The sequence below is a fragment of the Dicentrarchus labrax genome, unplaced genomic scaffold (genome assembly GCF_905237075.1).
Source record: "Dicentrarchus labrax unplaced genomic scaffold, dlabrax2021, whole genome shotgun sequence".
In the NCBI taxonomy this organism is placed as follows: domain Eukaryota; kingdom Metazoa; phylum Chordata; class Actinopteri; family Moronidae; genus Dicentrarchus; species Dicentrarchus labrax.
The window spans coordinates 25,139,622-25,156,402 of record NW_026136704.1 but is presented as its reverse complement, the minus strand read 5'-3'; the positions used below and the strand labels follow the sequence as shown (position 1 = coordinate 25,156,402).

Here is a 16,781-nt window from a genome sequence, read left to right as displayed (position 1 = left end):
TGTGTGAAATGTTTTATTATTTGACAATCAGGGAATGAGGAAACATTCAAAACGCTGTGTCTCTAACAACCTCTGTAACACTGTTGGAATGTTTCATCCTCATGTATAATAAGACATGTCATTTTCCACTAACTCCAATCATTGAACATTACAGCCTGACAAACCCCCAATCATCACACAGTATGAATATGAATTGGTTGTCTGTCATCTCAAGTTTAATGATTAAAGATTCCAGTGACATGTCAGTGCACCAAATATAAAGACCATTAATTTCCAGTTTGTCAGTTGCTATTCTTCATAGCCATTACTCTATTATGGAATTTGACAAATTTTAATAGAAATGACTGATTGGAGGTGGGAGAGAGGCGGCCAAGGTCCGTCAGAGAAGTATATTTGTCTTGGAACAAAGGGACTTGTCAGTGAGTCATATTGAGATCTTGGCGACATTTCCATTCATGCATTTCTTGCAAAAACGAGTCTGTGACCAGCTCTAAAAAGATTAATTCAAACGCAACTGGTGGGAAGATCCGTTGAATATTTGTCAAACAGGTACATTTTCCCCCACAATGCATCTCTCTTTTCTCTCTCAAGAATGCAATTTTAAAATAATATCTAACATCCCAAAACTGCAGAGAAAATGTTCATAGCCAAAGTCAGCCTTCAGAGCTTTCATCGCAAGCAAAAATTAGGGCCACCTGAAAAGCAGCAGGTAAAACTGAGTATTCAAGAGGGTCGCACTTTTATTGTTGTTGCTCCTCGACATTGGAAAAGCCTCACGCAGGGAAGCCAAATCTGTGCCCAAGCATCTTTATATTCCCTTGTTTTCGTTCTGCTTTTCTGTCTGTAAGAAAAGTGGAAAGTCAAGTGTGTTATTTTTTTCCAATTCCATACACTGTACCATCCATAAATGTATAATAGTTTGCTCTCAAAATAAGATCCAGTGGGTATAAGGGAAATAAAAAATACCTACTGTAGCACATCGCAGGTCTGTACTTTCACATATGGATGCAGGATTTCAACCTGTAATTGATTATTTTTACACTGTTTACTGTCACTCAAGTAAAGGAGCTAAATACTTCTTTCTCTACAGGAAATAACTGATATAACTCTCTGTGTGTGTGCTGGAGTGAATCTATAATGTATGGTATCTTGGTTTACACTGTCGTGGCTGCATGCTACAGAACAGCAGAGTCAGTAAAGACAGTGCCTCCTCTCAGATTGGGATGTGTACTGAACTGCTACTTAACCGCCACTGAGCTGCTGGAATCGCTGGAGGACCACTGGAGAAACGATTACTCAGACACCAGTGGGCTGCTGGCTGCTCCCACTGGCAAAGCAATCACTGTGTTATTTGGGAGAGAATGAATTACTGAACATTTTGAGATTAGACAGCTTAATCCCCAAATGAATGCCTCGGGGTGTTAATAGAGATTATACCAACATTTGTGTCTTGTAGTATTCTCTATCACCTGTCATTCCATGTTTTTTTAATGTGTCTCATATTATGGATTTTATAAGACTGTGGAAGCAGGAATTGTTTTCTTATAACACTCCCCACAGTGGCAGCAGAGAAAGCATTATCCTCTCCTTTGTAGTTGATCCAATTCTGTGCCTTCACACATCTCCTGTGGCCGTGTTTGATTTGCTGTGGCCCTGACCATAGCTCAGCACTCGGTGGTGTCATCCCCGATTACCAAGAAGCACAGATCTCTGCAGAACCAAGAAGTGGGCAAAACACACACACACACACACACACACACACACACACACACACAAAAAAGCAGCAGAAATCATAATGGGTAAGCACTGTTGAAATAAAGGCTGCAGAGGATATGAGAATCCATGTTCAAAGAGGTGATTCTTGCAATATGAATCAGTGGGAAAAGGCCCTACAGGGATTTCCATCAGACCTTGATACCAGGTTGAAGATGGAGCTTGCACCAGCTCCTTTTATCTAGCCTGAGATTGGTGATTAGATTGAAGAGCCCAGCAGAGGAAACACAAGTCCTCTCCTCCAGACTGAGAGCAAAAGCAATGTTCCACAAGACTACACATTCATTACTCAAAATAAATCTCCATTAAACAAATGCCATATGCATAATTAGGCTATAGGAATAATTATAATTGTGATTCGTTTCTCCATGAGCAGACCTATGTAAATTGTGATTGACACCCGGCGAAAAAAGAGTGCATAAATCTGGTTACAGAGATACACGGACACACACTGCAGCACAATAACAAGAATCAGAATACAGAGGCGACAGGGATTTAGGGCATGGGTGGCTGTAAACATGCCACCACCACAGTCATAATCCAAGCTATACAAACAAGACAACCACTGTATGTTTATTGTATAAGGGATAAAGAGTCAAAGAACACCTGGACCTACTAATACAGTCTAATTCAACAGTCCCGCAATAAATCGTGCTTTGATGTAGGTTATATCCAGTTTTTGTTGAAGCTGTTTGTATTCTCCTATTCATATGAATAGCCCAACAACAAAACACAAAGGAACAAAACAGTGGTTGATAAAAACAGATTATGTTGGTGAGACTTAGACAAGACTCAAGCTGTGTCCCAATTTCACACCACATACAGGACTGTACATACAAAGCTCAAACAGCCAGCCCTCCATCCTACCTCCCTCCGGCCTGCGATCCAGCCTGTAAGAACCTGCTACCCCTTCATATACAAATAAAAGAAGAACACAATTCTATTTTAAAAATGTATTTCGATTGGTGCATACACTGTGTTCCAAATTATTATGCAGATACTGTTTGTGTTCTTTTTCTTACTAAATAGTTGATATAATTGGCAGTCAATAGGATTTTTTATTCCTCAACAATTATGTCGTAATCTGGATTTATCAAACACAATTACCGATTAATGATGACAATGGCATTTTTTTCGCAAAAAATAACTGAAAATGCAGTGTTCCAAATTATTATGCAAAACAGAGTTTCAAAACACTCAATAGTTTCTAAAGGATTGAAAACCAAAATCTGTTGTATTTTTTGCATTAGAGGGGGTAGTTTTTCTTAAATCAAAGCGATTTCATCATCTTTCCTCCATTGAACTTGTCCATGTACAGTTTCTGCCTGGATTTCCTTTGAGGATGCCAGAGTTGCCTCCCAGAGCTGGACCATCCAGTGTAGCACGGCATACATCAGTGAATAAAACTGTTAGACAGTTAGTCTTTCACCCCCACCCCTTGTAGCTTTTTACATCTCATTGGACCATCCAGTGTAGACGAAAGGAAAAAAATTTAGAATTTTTTTTCTGAACCCACTGCAATCATGTCTCCTTGTGGGCATTGTTTAAGGGTGGCCGAAATACAGCTTTATGCACATCAGCAAGCCTCTGGAGGATCTTGCGTCGAGAGGATCCTGGGACTCCAGAGGCACCAGCAACTTCAAATACCTTTTTTACTACTCATCAGTGGCTTTTTCACAGCTGCTCACTTAATACGATGAATTAGCCTTACAGAAACTTTCCTTAACACGCCTTTACCTGAACAAACCCGCCTGCGCTCTGAATCAGACACAAATCTTTTCATAGGACGATGATCTCTCTTAATATTATGTAAAATATCCAGTGGTTTCATATCTATTGAAAGATACTGCACTATTTCACGCTTTTCTGTGACTTGCCCAATAATGTGGAACAACATCCTTAAGTAGTTTCCCATTAATTAGGCTCATCTGGCAAACTAATAAAGACAAACCTGTCTGAGTTTGATGTCAGTGATCTAAACAGACATGGGAAGCAGCACAATTGAAAACTTTCATTGAAAAACAAAAAATCTAATGTTTTTTTAATTGAAATCATATTTGCATAATAATTTGGAACACAGCGTAATAATGGCAAATGTGAGCAAGGCTTGAGCAAAGGATTGAAAAGAAGAGAGCAGGTCTCGGGCCATCATTTGGAGTTTGCCTGCCAACAACAAAGATGATATAAAAATGTATTGTAACTGTTGTTTGCAGTATGATGTCTGTAGTGCTTTCTTGTAGAACTTGAATGTTGAAATATATATAATATCAGCAGTGGCCCTAAGCCAATTTCAGTTTGAAACTCCTGTTTTATAGTGTTTTGTTTTGCAGTTAGTATACAAGAAATGTATGATGGCAGAGGGAAACATTTATTAAAAAGTGACAAATTAATTTCAACAATTAAGCATTATAACTTTCATAAAAGTAGGCTTTATTTCAGGGCTGTTGTATTAGACTGCATTAGTTATAGCTACTGACAATAATCTGACAACTGAGTGTAAATATGAACTATAATCTGCCAAGAGATGGTAGAAATTCACAGGCACATTGTGGCGTAAACGTGGGCAATACGTTGGCCTTGTATTAAAGGAGCCACCATTCTTATTGTACACCACTGATGCAACAGGACAGACTTTAGCAGCGGGCTTTGATGATACGTTTCATTTATACAAACAGAAGTCAATAAGTCACCTGGCACAGAGGTCCCAGTCTAGCCCTTCAAAAGGAAGCGATTATAGCCAGAGCCTTGATCTGTCCCCACTGCCCCGGGATCCCACTGGCAGGGCAGTCCTGATATTTGTGTGGAGATGCTGAAGCCAATTATTGCCAGTCTGCAGCTGCTGTGGATTCCACTTGATGTGCACCTTTCATCTCCAAAAGCCATCTCTTAGGGAAACAATAAGCTGTTCTCCCCATCCTTTTGAACTCACCAGGTGGGGGCAGCAGTGCTGATATGAACTGAACAGGTGACTCGAGGGTGGGTTGCGTATTGCTTTTTTTTTTTTTCTTCGCACACACAGTGCAGCTGGTCTGTCAATACATATGATAAAACCCGTGTCAGCAGGTTTAATGCATATGCAAAAAGCCCAGACAGGTTGTGTGGGGCTTCTTTTACATTTTAATGGAAACGCTGGGAATGACAGATAAAGCCATTAATAGAAAATGGAAGGAAAAAATGTCCATGCCTCCACAACCACACACCAAAGGAGACATTTTCAGGCTCGAGGATCCAGACCTGCCCTTTGGAAGACAATCAGACCCACTTGGCTTCACACAACCGAGGTATTAAAAGACCACAAGATAAACAGGTATGATATGTTCACATTTATTGTGCAGTGACTTTTATATACATACATTTTATACACCTAATTTACATGAACAGAAATAAATTAATCTGCTAATGTTCTTTAACTCGTCTGGCTTTAGTGTTGCCACTGACTGGACACATCAAACTTTGAAGGAGAATAAGCAAAATAGTTCCAAGTGACACATGAGTGACAAGGCAGTAACATGAGTCAATGTAGTCTAATTTTCATTAGTGTTATATTTTACACATATAAAGAAGCAGTTGGTAAGAGTTTTAGTGTTTGATAACTTCTAAAATGTTAAAAATCTAAATCTATAGGAATCTATGAATCAAAGTTTGAGAAAGGCCAGTCATCACAAAGCACTGCTTTGCTTTCAAAATCGGCTGACAAGGTCGTTCAATGAGGTCAGACAGCAGAACAGACTCCACGACAGCTTTAGAGTTGGAAATCTGTCTGAAACAGTGTCACACTTCTCTATAATCACATGGGATTCATTTCTAATCCATTTGTTTCAAACATTATATATTTTTGTGGCTATATATTTTACAAGTGCCAAACTTCTTTCAGCACTCTTTTGAGGACACGTCAGATTTCAGCTTTTTGCAATGTAGAAAAAATATCAAAGATGAGACATCTAGAAAGTTAAAAGATAAAAACAAATTCTGAAGTAGTGAACAACTCAATGCAGCTAAATGAGACCAGAGACCATTCTGCACCAGTTATATGACATGAAGTCTCACTTTTTAGTATCACCATGATATAGTCAATCACGCTTTATGTGTATTTCTTGTTTTTGTAAATACAAAGTTGTATTTGTTATACGTGTATACATTCCTTTTTACAATATTTAATTGTAATTTTACTGAATAACAATCATTGCTCTAAAATAATCTTTAATTTCTAAGAAGACACATTCTGATGTGGTTCTGTCTTTTTATGTAGACATATTTGTATCTTTATGCAGTGGAGTCAGATAGCCTGAGGATACTCTTAAGTAGCTACCAATGTCTCCAAACAAATGCCCTGCAGAGGTCAAAAAAATCTTACAAACTGCATCTTTAATATTAGAGATGACTATTACTATTGTGCTACATACAGTATTGATCACTGACAGACACAAAGATAAAATTCAACTTGGCTAATTAGTGTGTTCTTTATAAAAAGTAAATCTAACGAGCTAATGTGAAAAGCATCTTAAATTGTGTACATTGTAGTGTGTGAAAACAATAAAAAATACATTAAGTGGAGTGGCCGGGGCCCACACATCTCAAAATGTGGCCATGGAAAGAAAAAGAAAATAAAAAACACTGGAGAATGTATCTCTAGGTTTCCCATATACACAAACTGTAAATACAAACATTAACCTGCTCTCATCTTTTCAGTCTGAAGTAACTGACAGGAAGTCTAACTTTCTACTGCTAGCTTATGATAAACACTGACACTAACTAGAGTGACATGCCTATGAAACACGAAACAACACATCAACTCCAGCCTCCTCTTACCATACAGAAACACAGTAAGAATTTACAGGATACATTGATGGGTCTTAAGCACTAAACCGCTGCAAGCAGCAAGAACTCTAAGCTATCAAAACATGCAGCTTGTGGTGAGTTTCTACAGTACTATTCAGTAGTTGTTGGTGGTAAACGGCTGTGTGAAAACCCAGAGTTTGTATTTTTTATTACTATTATTTCTATCACACAATAATGATTTTTAACATGGCTCTGTTGTTCCATTAGCCTCGCACTCATCTAGCCAGACTCTCTCATTAAAGTGAACAAATAATCACATGGCAGCCATCGTATCACCACACCATACAGGAACATCTGATTATTGCACACTAGCACTGAACTTGCAAATGTTCATGCAGAATGTATGAGAAACACACTACACTCAAATCAGTGGTTGCTCACTATGTGACAGATGACCATACAGTTCTTTGGAAGACTACATTGTTCGGGAGGGTCGGGGACATATAACTACGTGGCACACTACTGAGACGCCTACAGCGCTTGTATTACAACCTAAGGTGGTAGAGAGAGGGGTGCAATGATGTTTTAGAAAATCAATATTAGGATACTTGACACCAACGACTGTGTTACAGTACCTTTGTTAAAAGTAGAAAAAGAGGAGCGTTAGAGATGAGAATTGCACCGAGGAAAATAAGGGAACGAGACCATTTCTGTGAGAGGATCTAGCAACGTCTTTTTCAAGCAAATTCTAGCGTCTGCATGTAAAATATATTACATCCATATCCAACATTCATAGCATTTGTTTCTGTTAAAACACAAAAATAGTTAAGACTCACAGAAAGAATCCCAGCAAAGACAATACAGATGCCAGGGATTCATCTGTTTAAAGATGGGAGTTTAAAATTGTTGTATAAAGTAACAGCCAAAACAAAAAAGGAAATATATGCAATCTTTTCAGACACACATTTTCCCCACAAACTACTCCACACACTAGACTAGTGACTAGACAAGTGAAATGGTCGTAAGGCGAAACTGTGGCCGAAGGATGATAGGAGGAGGAGGAGGAGGAGGAGTGAGATTGAGAAAGGGGCTGTGATGATGGACCTTGTGTTTAATGGACTGTGGATCATCTTCATTCCAACTCAGGGGGATTGGGAGCCTGACCTGTAGCTCTTAAAGCTGCCTAGCAGACTCTGCACCCCCTTTTTGACCCGTCGAGCCACCGAGTCAGCAGGAGGAGTGGGCAGGCAGGAGGCTAGACTGGGCGGACGTGCATCCAAACATTTCTGGTAGCGAAGCTATGAAATGAAAACATGCGTTAGAAATGGTGTTTACAGACGCAAAACTCAAACACTTGCGCATATAAAAAAGGTCCAGCGTGGATAGATAGATATCATGTATTTGTTTACGACTCACCATGCAGGCAGCCTGTACAGCCTCACTCAGACTGGCAGCGTTGGGTTCGCACCAGAACATGTGGCAGGTGAAATCTTGGGGACCCTCTGCCATGATGAAAGCGAAGGTGTGGACGTCCTTCCCCACACCCATGAAAGACAGGAAGCGCACCCTGCACTCTGACAGCACCTCCTCATTCTGGGGTTAGAAATAAAAATGTCAATACAATATTTAAAAGTATAACTGAAATACTGAATAGTTCAATTTATATTCACAAATCTTAAAAAAAAAGGAAAAGGACAAACTAAATAGTCTTTTTGTACTTTTATCATCACAATGAAACTCTAGCCCTTCAATTAAAATCACCATATCACCTTCTCGTGTGTCTATGTCATGTTCAGTTTGTTGTCTGTTACCTGTTTTGAGAGTATTGTAAGGGTGGCCGGTGCGACATTCACAGACACAGGAGTCCACTCATTTTTATCTTTGCGATTCACTGCTGCCTCTAGTTGGTCATTGATTATATCCATACCTGAGAAGAGAAATACACACAGAAAACATGAGGCAATACATCAACCTTACTATAGAAAAATCTTTAAAAAAATGTTTAAATAAACTATTTCATACTTGAAGGTGTTTTCTTACCAACTGGCTTAGCCACAGCCTCACAACCAAGATAATAAACATGGAAGTGCTGGAAGAGTTCATTTTTTGGAGCAGGAAACTCTGTAAGGAAAGGAGGAAATATTAAGTGACTGTATCCACACTTTATATATATAGGATATAAAAAGTGTGGAAGATCCTAAAGGTACTTCAGCTTTACCTTCAACAGGGATGACCACAGGGTTATTCGGGTCAGAGTTGAGCCTGCTCACCCCTGGTTTGGTTGCCTTTCTCTCCATCATTATCTTCAGTCAAATCATGAGAAGAAAACAGAAATAGAATTTCAAGTAAGAAATCCATGGTCGACTATGAGCCAAGAAACTGCACCAAATTAACAGTGAAACTAAATTAAATCAAACAGTAGCTGACCTTTGAGCACATCTCATGTAAGCTGGTGGCTATGTTCTTGGCAGGTGAGTCACAGCGGAAAACATGACACTTCAGTACTTGGGTCAGGTTGTCTCGAGCCACATAAGCAAAATCCCTGCAGGTGAAATTAGATGGAAAAAGCCACATTCACATATTAGCACAGCATAACTGTGTGAGCCAATTTGAAAAATTATATGCTTAAGTGCAAATAAAGCAGTAGGCATATAGGTTAAGAACAGCACAAAACAATAATTTTATAGAACTTTTAAAATAATAATCATTGATGTATACCTTTCCCTGTTCATGATGGAAAATGCAGCATGAAAGAAAAAACACGATTGTTAGAATTCAGTGAGACAAGAAGCAGGCAGAAACAGTCAGGGTTATCTTTATCTGCAATGTTCTCAACTATCCAGCAGAGGGCAGCAGCATACAATTAAAAAAAAAAGAGCACACACACACAAGAGTACTATGTGCTCCTCATGACAGATTTCCTAAGGAACACCAAGGCTCTGAGTCATAAATGAGTAATGACTTCAGGAGGCTGTACATTATTTTAAAGGGGAATCAACCGCTTCATGCAGACTGAACAGGATAATGGCAGAACGTCCAAATGAGTGAGAACAGGGTTGTCTGTCATAAGTCAGTAAGAATATCTAACACTGTAAATTAATAATAATGCAACTACTACAAGGAAAAGTCACAGGTCGGTTAATTGTGAGCAAAATTTAGAGATTTTTTGAAAGTGAGCTCACTAGAAACATGTTTTACAATCACAAAAGAAATACAACTGACCAATGATCAAACAAAGTCTTTCTAAAGCATGGCTTGTTTAAAGCAAATCTAATAAGTTAGATAAATAAATCATGCAGTTCTGCCATCTTCATTTTGGCTTTGTAATGTGGATACTGACCGCCCGTTGTCTCTGCCAACACCCCAAACACGGATGCTGCCAATTGGCTGAGCATGAAGCAGAGTCTGGCCCAGTGGGTCGATCAAGTTCATAGTGTCGTTCTTCAGGACCATCAGCATGTCCTTACCCTGTTGAGACACATACTCTTAGTATGAGCAGCGTGGCTTAAAAACAATTCACCTATCACAGTAATTTGTGTGCTATTAAGTTAAGATATTTATGCATGTATTAGTACACAGTAGGGGTGCACGATAATAATCGGGGCGATAACAGGAAATTATTACGTCATTCCGATAAGTCCGATATCATGACGAATAACCCCGATAACATATAGAATTTTGTCAGCACGGCAGTGCCCCGCTCTCACTATGAGACCTGAATGGCCTGCAGTGAATGCTGCATTCAAGTGACGTTGGCATAATCAGAAAAACTCTTTCTGACTGGGAAAATTCAAGAATACTCCCTCATGTCGGATAAGAACTCGGTCATAATTTTGGTAGTTGCTGACTTGAATTGATATCCACAGTATTTTTCCACGTTACACATAAACAATAGAAACATGAACTTAAAAAGGCCGAAAGAACGACTAGCAAACGTGGGAACAGGGAATTTCTGTCACACCGTGAATGCAGCACAGCGTGCTTACGTTTGAAAACAGACAACATGGTGTCGATTGTGTGGGACTTTTTCAAAGTTTCTGAAGAAGACAGGTCGCTTGTTATTTGTAACAAATGTTCCAAGCAAGTTCCATGAGGAGGTAAAAGTAGCACGAGCTTCAATACATCAAACCTGATAAGTCACCTGAAACATAGCCATCGCTTCGACGGAGTTTTGAAAGCATATGAGGACGCCCGGGCTACTAAAGACGCTAGCAACTTAAAGCCAGCCGCAAAGAAGCCACAGGGACTTCACACATCGGTGAGGCTTTCAAAAAATCAAAGAAATTTGCCAGAAATAATCCCGATGCATGTATTTGAATCAGTTCAAGGGGCCTTTATTTTTTTTGAGAGGCTTGCCAATAGTTTTTCATTGGAAAAAATAAATATCTCCATTTAAAGCGTCAAAAGTGTTTTTGGGTTTGTTCATAGTATTAATGTCATGATCATAGGTCATGATCATATATATGTATATGTGTGTGTGTTATCGGTATCGGCCTTTAGGAGCTGAAAGTTATCGGTATCGTTTTTTTTAAAAAGCTATCATGCATCCCTAGTACACAGCCATAGAAACGTTTCTGAACAGCTTTAATGTACCTAAAAATACATTCACATCTTCTCGATGGCAGTAGTAATGTGATTTTGACAAATAAACAGCATTTTCAAATGTATCTACATTAAAGTGGACATTACAGGAATTGTTACAGGAAAGATGTCTGAGTCTCCTCACCTCTCCCCAGATACCAGCGGTGTCATGAAGGTTGTGTTTGTGATAAGAGAGCTGCCTGATGCAGTTGTTGACCGCAACACTGCTCTTGCCCGGTGCCATGTCCTCCTCAGACATCTCAACCCAGCCCAGAGAACGCACTGCAAAACACTGACAGAACAAAGATGCAGCACCACATTAGCACAAAAGAAGACTGCACAGGGAAGGTGAACAACAATAAGTATTGGGTCCTCTATGATCTGGACCGGGACACACCGTTGCTGCACTGCTGCATCTCACACGCCTGTGGTGTCCGCACACAGAGGGTTTCTGCTGCTGCCAGCCCTGTCTTTCTACACTGAGTTTGCCTTTGACAAATACAATTCAATGAAAGCCTTGATAACAAATGGATGCTGACCACAGAAAAGCTAGAGGGCTTTTAATCTGAAACTGATACACAAGGTGTTAAGTTAAAAACTATATATTTTTTACTGTCTGTGACACATTCTACAGATATAAACATTGAAACTGTAATGAAAAGGTGTATATGTTGCTGGTATAATGTTGACTTGAGACACGTTGCTCAAGCAGGCAGTGTTGCTCTAACTTGTTATTATGGGTATTGAAATAAAAGAAAGCAGCAGGCAGTATTTCCCAGCTGTTAATGCTACTTATTTCCCTCCTTTGATGCTCATTTAGCTGTATTGGTTACTCCATATGTGAAAACAAATCTTACAACAATAAAAAAACGTCATCATTTACTACTCAACGTGTCCAAAGAAGTATAAAAATGCCAATTGAAATACACTTATCCATATGTCCAAGTTGGAGAAAATAACGAATACTAACACATTTGGAAAAACATTTAAGGTATTCTCAATGTTTTAGTTTTCAGCCACTGTGCAGCGTCATGGATCAGTCTTTTGTCTCAGTAACAATAACAGTATTCTTGACACATCTTGGTTTTAAGACCCTAATTAACTCTCAACACAGTGGATAAATCCAAGATAAAACACTGATTTACCTTAGTTTCTAAATCTGTGCAGAGTGGAGCGAGCTTCTCTTCTTCCTCAGACTGGGAGCAATTGTAACTGCAATGACAAGAGAGAGAAAGAGATCAGGATAAGCTACATTAAGAGAATAAGAACAGATGTACTAAATACTAACTACTAACTCATAAAAAAGCTTTAACTGCACATACTTCAGGTTGATGGATGCATAGCGTAGAGTTGCTCCTTCAAACTCCTTCAGACTTTGGTCAGATGCAACCTCTCCCTCCTCCTGAAGAAACAGAACACAGTTAACAGTGGAAATTTAAACTTATCCCAATCAAAGGTTGTTAACTTGACAGACAACATTTACTTCTTCTAATATTATATATTATTATAATAATGATTTTCAGCATCGGGAGAGCGAGGTATTTAAAGTTATATCCATTCAGTGAACGATTAATATAGCTGAGTGAATATGCTCAGAATGAATCCAGAACGACTTATTGTCGCCAAAATGTGAAAATATTTACAAACTCATCTGCCATGTATTTTGAGCACACTCAATTACATTCCTGCCACGACTTACCCTCCACAGTTCCCCTTCACCAACTCCTTCATCTGTGCTGGAAAGCTGAGCCCAGGATTCCTGGCAAATATAACAGAAGATATTAGACTCTACATATTTACATGCCATTGCTTCTATGCAAGCAAAATGCATGTTAGACCTCACCTCATGCTCCTCACAGGGTGTAGTCTCAAGGGACATAGTCGAGGACATCATGGAGTCACCAACTTTACCCAGGGGTGAAGGAGGCTCCCACTGGGTGGTACCTGTGGGGATGTGCCAGTAGTATGTGCCCGATGTATCTCGCACCCTCATCCATCCTGAAGGCAGGTCTGTGTCTGTCTCAAAAGCACTGGAATCCCAAAAGGACTCTGAAAGGCAGAAGGCAAAGTGGAAACAGAGGAAAGGACAAATGTTTAATTTCTGTTTGAAAAAGAAAAAAACAACACTCTGACCATGTAGGAAGGAAAAAAAAGGGACAAAACAAAGATTCTGCAAAATGTCAATGTCAACAACAGACAATGGGATTAGATTATGACTACAGTTAACTTCATTGCTATATTTAACTACTATACGTCTCTATATACTTTAACAGTACTGAATACGGATTTATTTTTAAAACAGACTGCACTGGCATCACCACCTGACTACTAATACACAAGATTTAGTGTTTCATCCCACTCCACCACACAGATCAATATAATAACAATAAAATGAATTAGAAAACATTCCAGATTTAGCTTGAATTAGTTTTAAGATTATTCAATGTAGTCAAGGGCCTTGGGCTCATTCTATAGGCCAAAAGGACTTGAATCTTAAGTATAAAAGAAACGAGTACAATTAAGGCCCACGACCCTTAACACCACGTATGGTACAAGATAAAGAGAAAGATTTGCTGCACAGAAAAGTTCATCTTCCATACATGCCAGCTCTTATCTTTTAACATCTTACTTTAACCCCCATTTACCATTGATAAGCAGTATACAACCACTTGATAAAAAGTTTATAACACACCCTTATGTATAGCTATAAGGACATTTTAAACTTTAGTAATCTACAGTATCTGTCACCAATTATAAATCCTCCTGCGAAGGCATATTTGATATGATTACAACTGTGTTTTATTTTATTGTCATTCATTCTCCGTCTATACAGCAGCCTCCAGTTATGGGTGCTCATGAACACAACTACATCATAGTGTGTTAGAAACCAGTAGTTTTTCTTATTTTTCTACAATGTCCTCTCCATCTACAAGAGTATGTTGTTTTGTGCAGCATTTTTTATTTTCTGAATGCCGGTTGTCTTCTACCATAAATGTGAGGCCTAAAGGTCAACTCTATGTACTTCTCTTTACCTCTGTTGCCATTGGGAGAGCTGTCGGCTGCGTTGTCCTGAGACACTGCCGGCCAGCTGGACTCTTCCTCATTTGGTGACCCGTTCATGTTGGAGAACAGGAGGCAGGCATTTCTCCCCACAACACTGCCCTCCCTCTGAGACTCCACGTTGCTCTGTTCCTCTGCCACTCCTCTGGTATCACCTGATGTCTCTTCATCATCCTCTGATGTCTTTTCCTTCTCTTTGCCATCTTCCTCTCTCTCTTTATCTTTCTCTTCTGTAGACTCCAGAGTGTCAATGAGTAGCGGCTCATTAAGGATGTTCTTGGACTCCTCCTGACTGAGACCAGGGGTCATTGCTATTTTGGGAGACTTGGTCTGCTCCTCGTTTCCCTGTTGTTCTTCCTGAGTGGTGGTCTGTTGAGGGAAGTCTTCCTTGTTCCCATTCTGGCTGATATTGCAGTTGTGGTCCTGGTCCTGTTGGTTCTCGGACACTTTCCGCAGCTGGTTCTGGCCTTCTTTGAGCCACTTGGCATTATTGCCAGTTGACTCCTGGTCGCACCAGTGGCTGCTGTCATTCAGCTTGTTCTTCAGCTCTTCATCTTGTTTTTGTTTATTTACAACATACGACATATCTTCATCATCATGGCCACCCATGGTAACTTTCCATGTAACTGCTCTATTGGGAGAGAGAGAGAGAGAGAGAGAGAGGTTGGTTAGCATTGCCGTTAGCATGCTAGCTAACAGGCTAGCGATTGATATTGGTGAGATTAAGTCGAGTTTTTCTTTAGAAAACGATAAAACGTGCAGTGGCGGCTGGCTACGACTATACCCAGACGTGATAACGATGTCAATATCGCTATAAAATGCAAAAAGTGACATTCAGTGTTAAAGCTACTAGCATCATTACGATCCAAAAATTGAAGTCAGGTTCGTGTTCGATATTCCGGGTTGTCCATGACTACGGTTACTTTCACGGTTGGATTTTTCGGACGAACATGAAGCGTACTTCAGCAGCTTCACCTTACATTTGCCAACACGACCTTTTTTTTTTTTTTCCTCCTTTAGATCCTGAGCTCAATGTGGAGCCCGTCCGGAGCGAGTCGGCTCTGAACTACAACACAATGCTTAAAAAAGGTAACACTAAGCATACTGAGATACAGCGACGTGAATCGGGTTGCCCCCGCCGCAGCTGCACATAACGGGAGACCCATCCGCCATCATCACCGTCGTCATTTTGGCTAGGCTAACGTTAGCTCCTCGGCTAAGCTGGCTAGCGTTTCCAAAACACAGTAAAAATGCAAAAAACAAGCGCACTGACAGCGATTCACCAAACGTGTGCTAAGAAATTCGACTTACCAGCTTCCACTAAGCTTCCCCCCTTTTTTTGTTGTTGTCGAAATCGTCTGAATTGTGCGAACTAACTACATATTTCCATGAATCGTGCGGGCTCGCTCCGTTTCTAGGCGGTGTTTGCTGCCTGCGGGCTCGGCTGCTGATGGAGGGCGAACCTGCGTCACGGATCAACGTCACGGCCCCCACTGCGAGACAGGAAACTTGTGTAAGTAAAAACGACTTGTGCTACTGTTTTTGGACATATTGATCCGGTGCTGCACGTTTTACAGCTTCTTTCGCCGGTAGAATTATGTAAAATATGATATTTGATAGATATTAAGGTTAATGCAAAGGTTCTGTACCAACAGGAATATCTACTCCCAAAATAGCCTCTGGAAAACAGCTGCAGGGCATCTGGATCAGATCCCATTTACTATTCATGTACATTTTAAAGTATTTCATAACTGCTTACTTAAGTTTATTATTCAGAATTGACATTTATAACAGAAGATGACTCACTAACTTTGGCAGATGGCTCATTAGAAACCAGTGACACTTGTTTAATATTTTTATTTTTTAGACTTAATACCTTATTAGAAATTAAGAAACTATTAGTGGCTCACCAGCTAGAGATTTTTCACAACCTGGCTGTTGAAAAATTGTTCTTTATTCATCATATATGCAGGGTGACTACTTTCTTACTTTTTTTAATAGACGTGCCCAAAAGGGAAATGATAAAGTAACAGTAACAAGGTATAAAAGGTTATTTCTGGAATTTATTATTTAATTAATTCATTATTTTTTAGATTAATTTATATGTTTTAAGATGAGTAACCTAAACGCACTCATAAATACATAGAAAATAGATTAGGAATACACATTTATGTATGAAATATTGAGCTGAGATAATAATAATAATTTAGCTTGGGTATTCTAAAAATAATATATAAAAGGTGCTCTACTGTTTCAGTATTTGAAAATGTAATTTAATTTAATAAATCTTATTGATTAAAGGGATCATTTTCATTCACTTTAAAATGCCTCTCGCTTTAGAGCTAATGATGGTTAAGTAAGATGTCTATTATAAGATATTCTTATCCATCACTTCACTGAATATTTAACTTTTCAAAATTAAAATAAGCTGCTGGATAATATTCAATACTATTCAAAGGCCAGGATGAGCCTCCACATAAAGTTATTATTAAATTATTGTTCTTGCGTATTGCCATTAGTCAGTGATTGAATGACATTGGCCTGATATTGATGTTGCTTTGTAATGCTGATGTTTCACATCTCATAAA

The 16,781-nt window shown here is 39.3% G+C and overlaps 1 protein-coding gene across 2 annotated transcripts; it reads right to left on the bottom strand.

Moving 5' to 3' along the window:
- Window positions 1-5,081: 5,081 nt before the first annotated feature.
- On the bottom strand, window positions 5,082-15,643 carry apbb1 (amyloid beta (A4) precursor protein-binding, family B, member 1 (Fe65)). Of its 2 annotated transcripts, none has more exons than XM_051396916.1 (14): window positions 15,505-15,643; window positions 14,166-14,824; window positions 12,977-13,182; window positions 12,833-12,892; window positions 12,456-12,535; window positions 12,279-12,345; window positions 11,279-11,425; window positions 9,893-10,020; window positions 8,980-9,094; window positions 8,771-8,855; window positions 8,575-8,673; window positions 8,364-8,479; window positions 7,969-8,145; window positions 5,082-7,850 (listed from the first exon to the last, which is right to left on the bottom strand). In XM_051396916.1, the coding sequence occupies exons 2-14, from the start codon at window positions 14,800-14,802 to the stop codon at window positions 7,695-7,697; spliced, it is 2,073 nt and encodes a 690-aa protein (XP_051252876.1). In that variant the 5' UTR covers window positions 14,803-14,824; window positions 15,505-15,643; the 3' UTR covers window positions 5,082-7,694. The 2 variants fall into 2 exon arrangements, with proteins under 2 accessions (XP_051252876.1, XP_051252877.1); XM_051396917.1 differs by having other exon boundaries at window positions 8,593-8,673.
- Window positions 15,644-16,781: the final 1,138 nt, after the last annotated feature.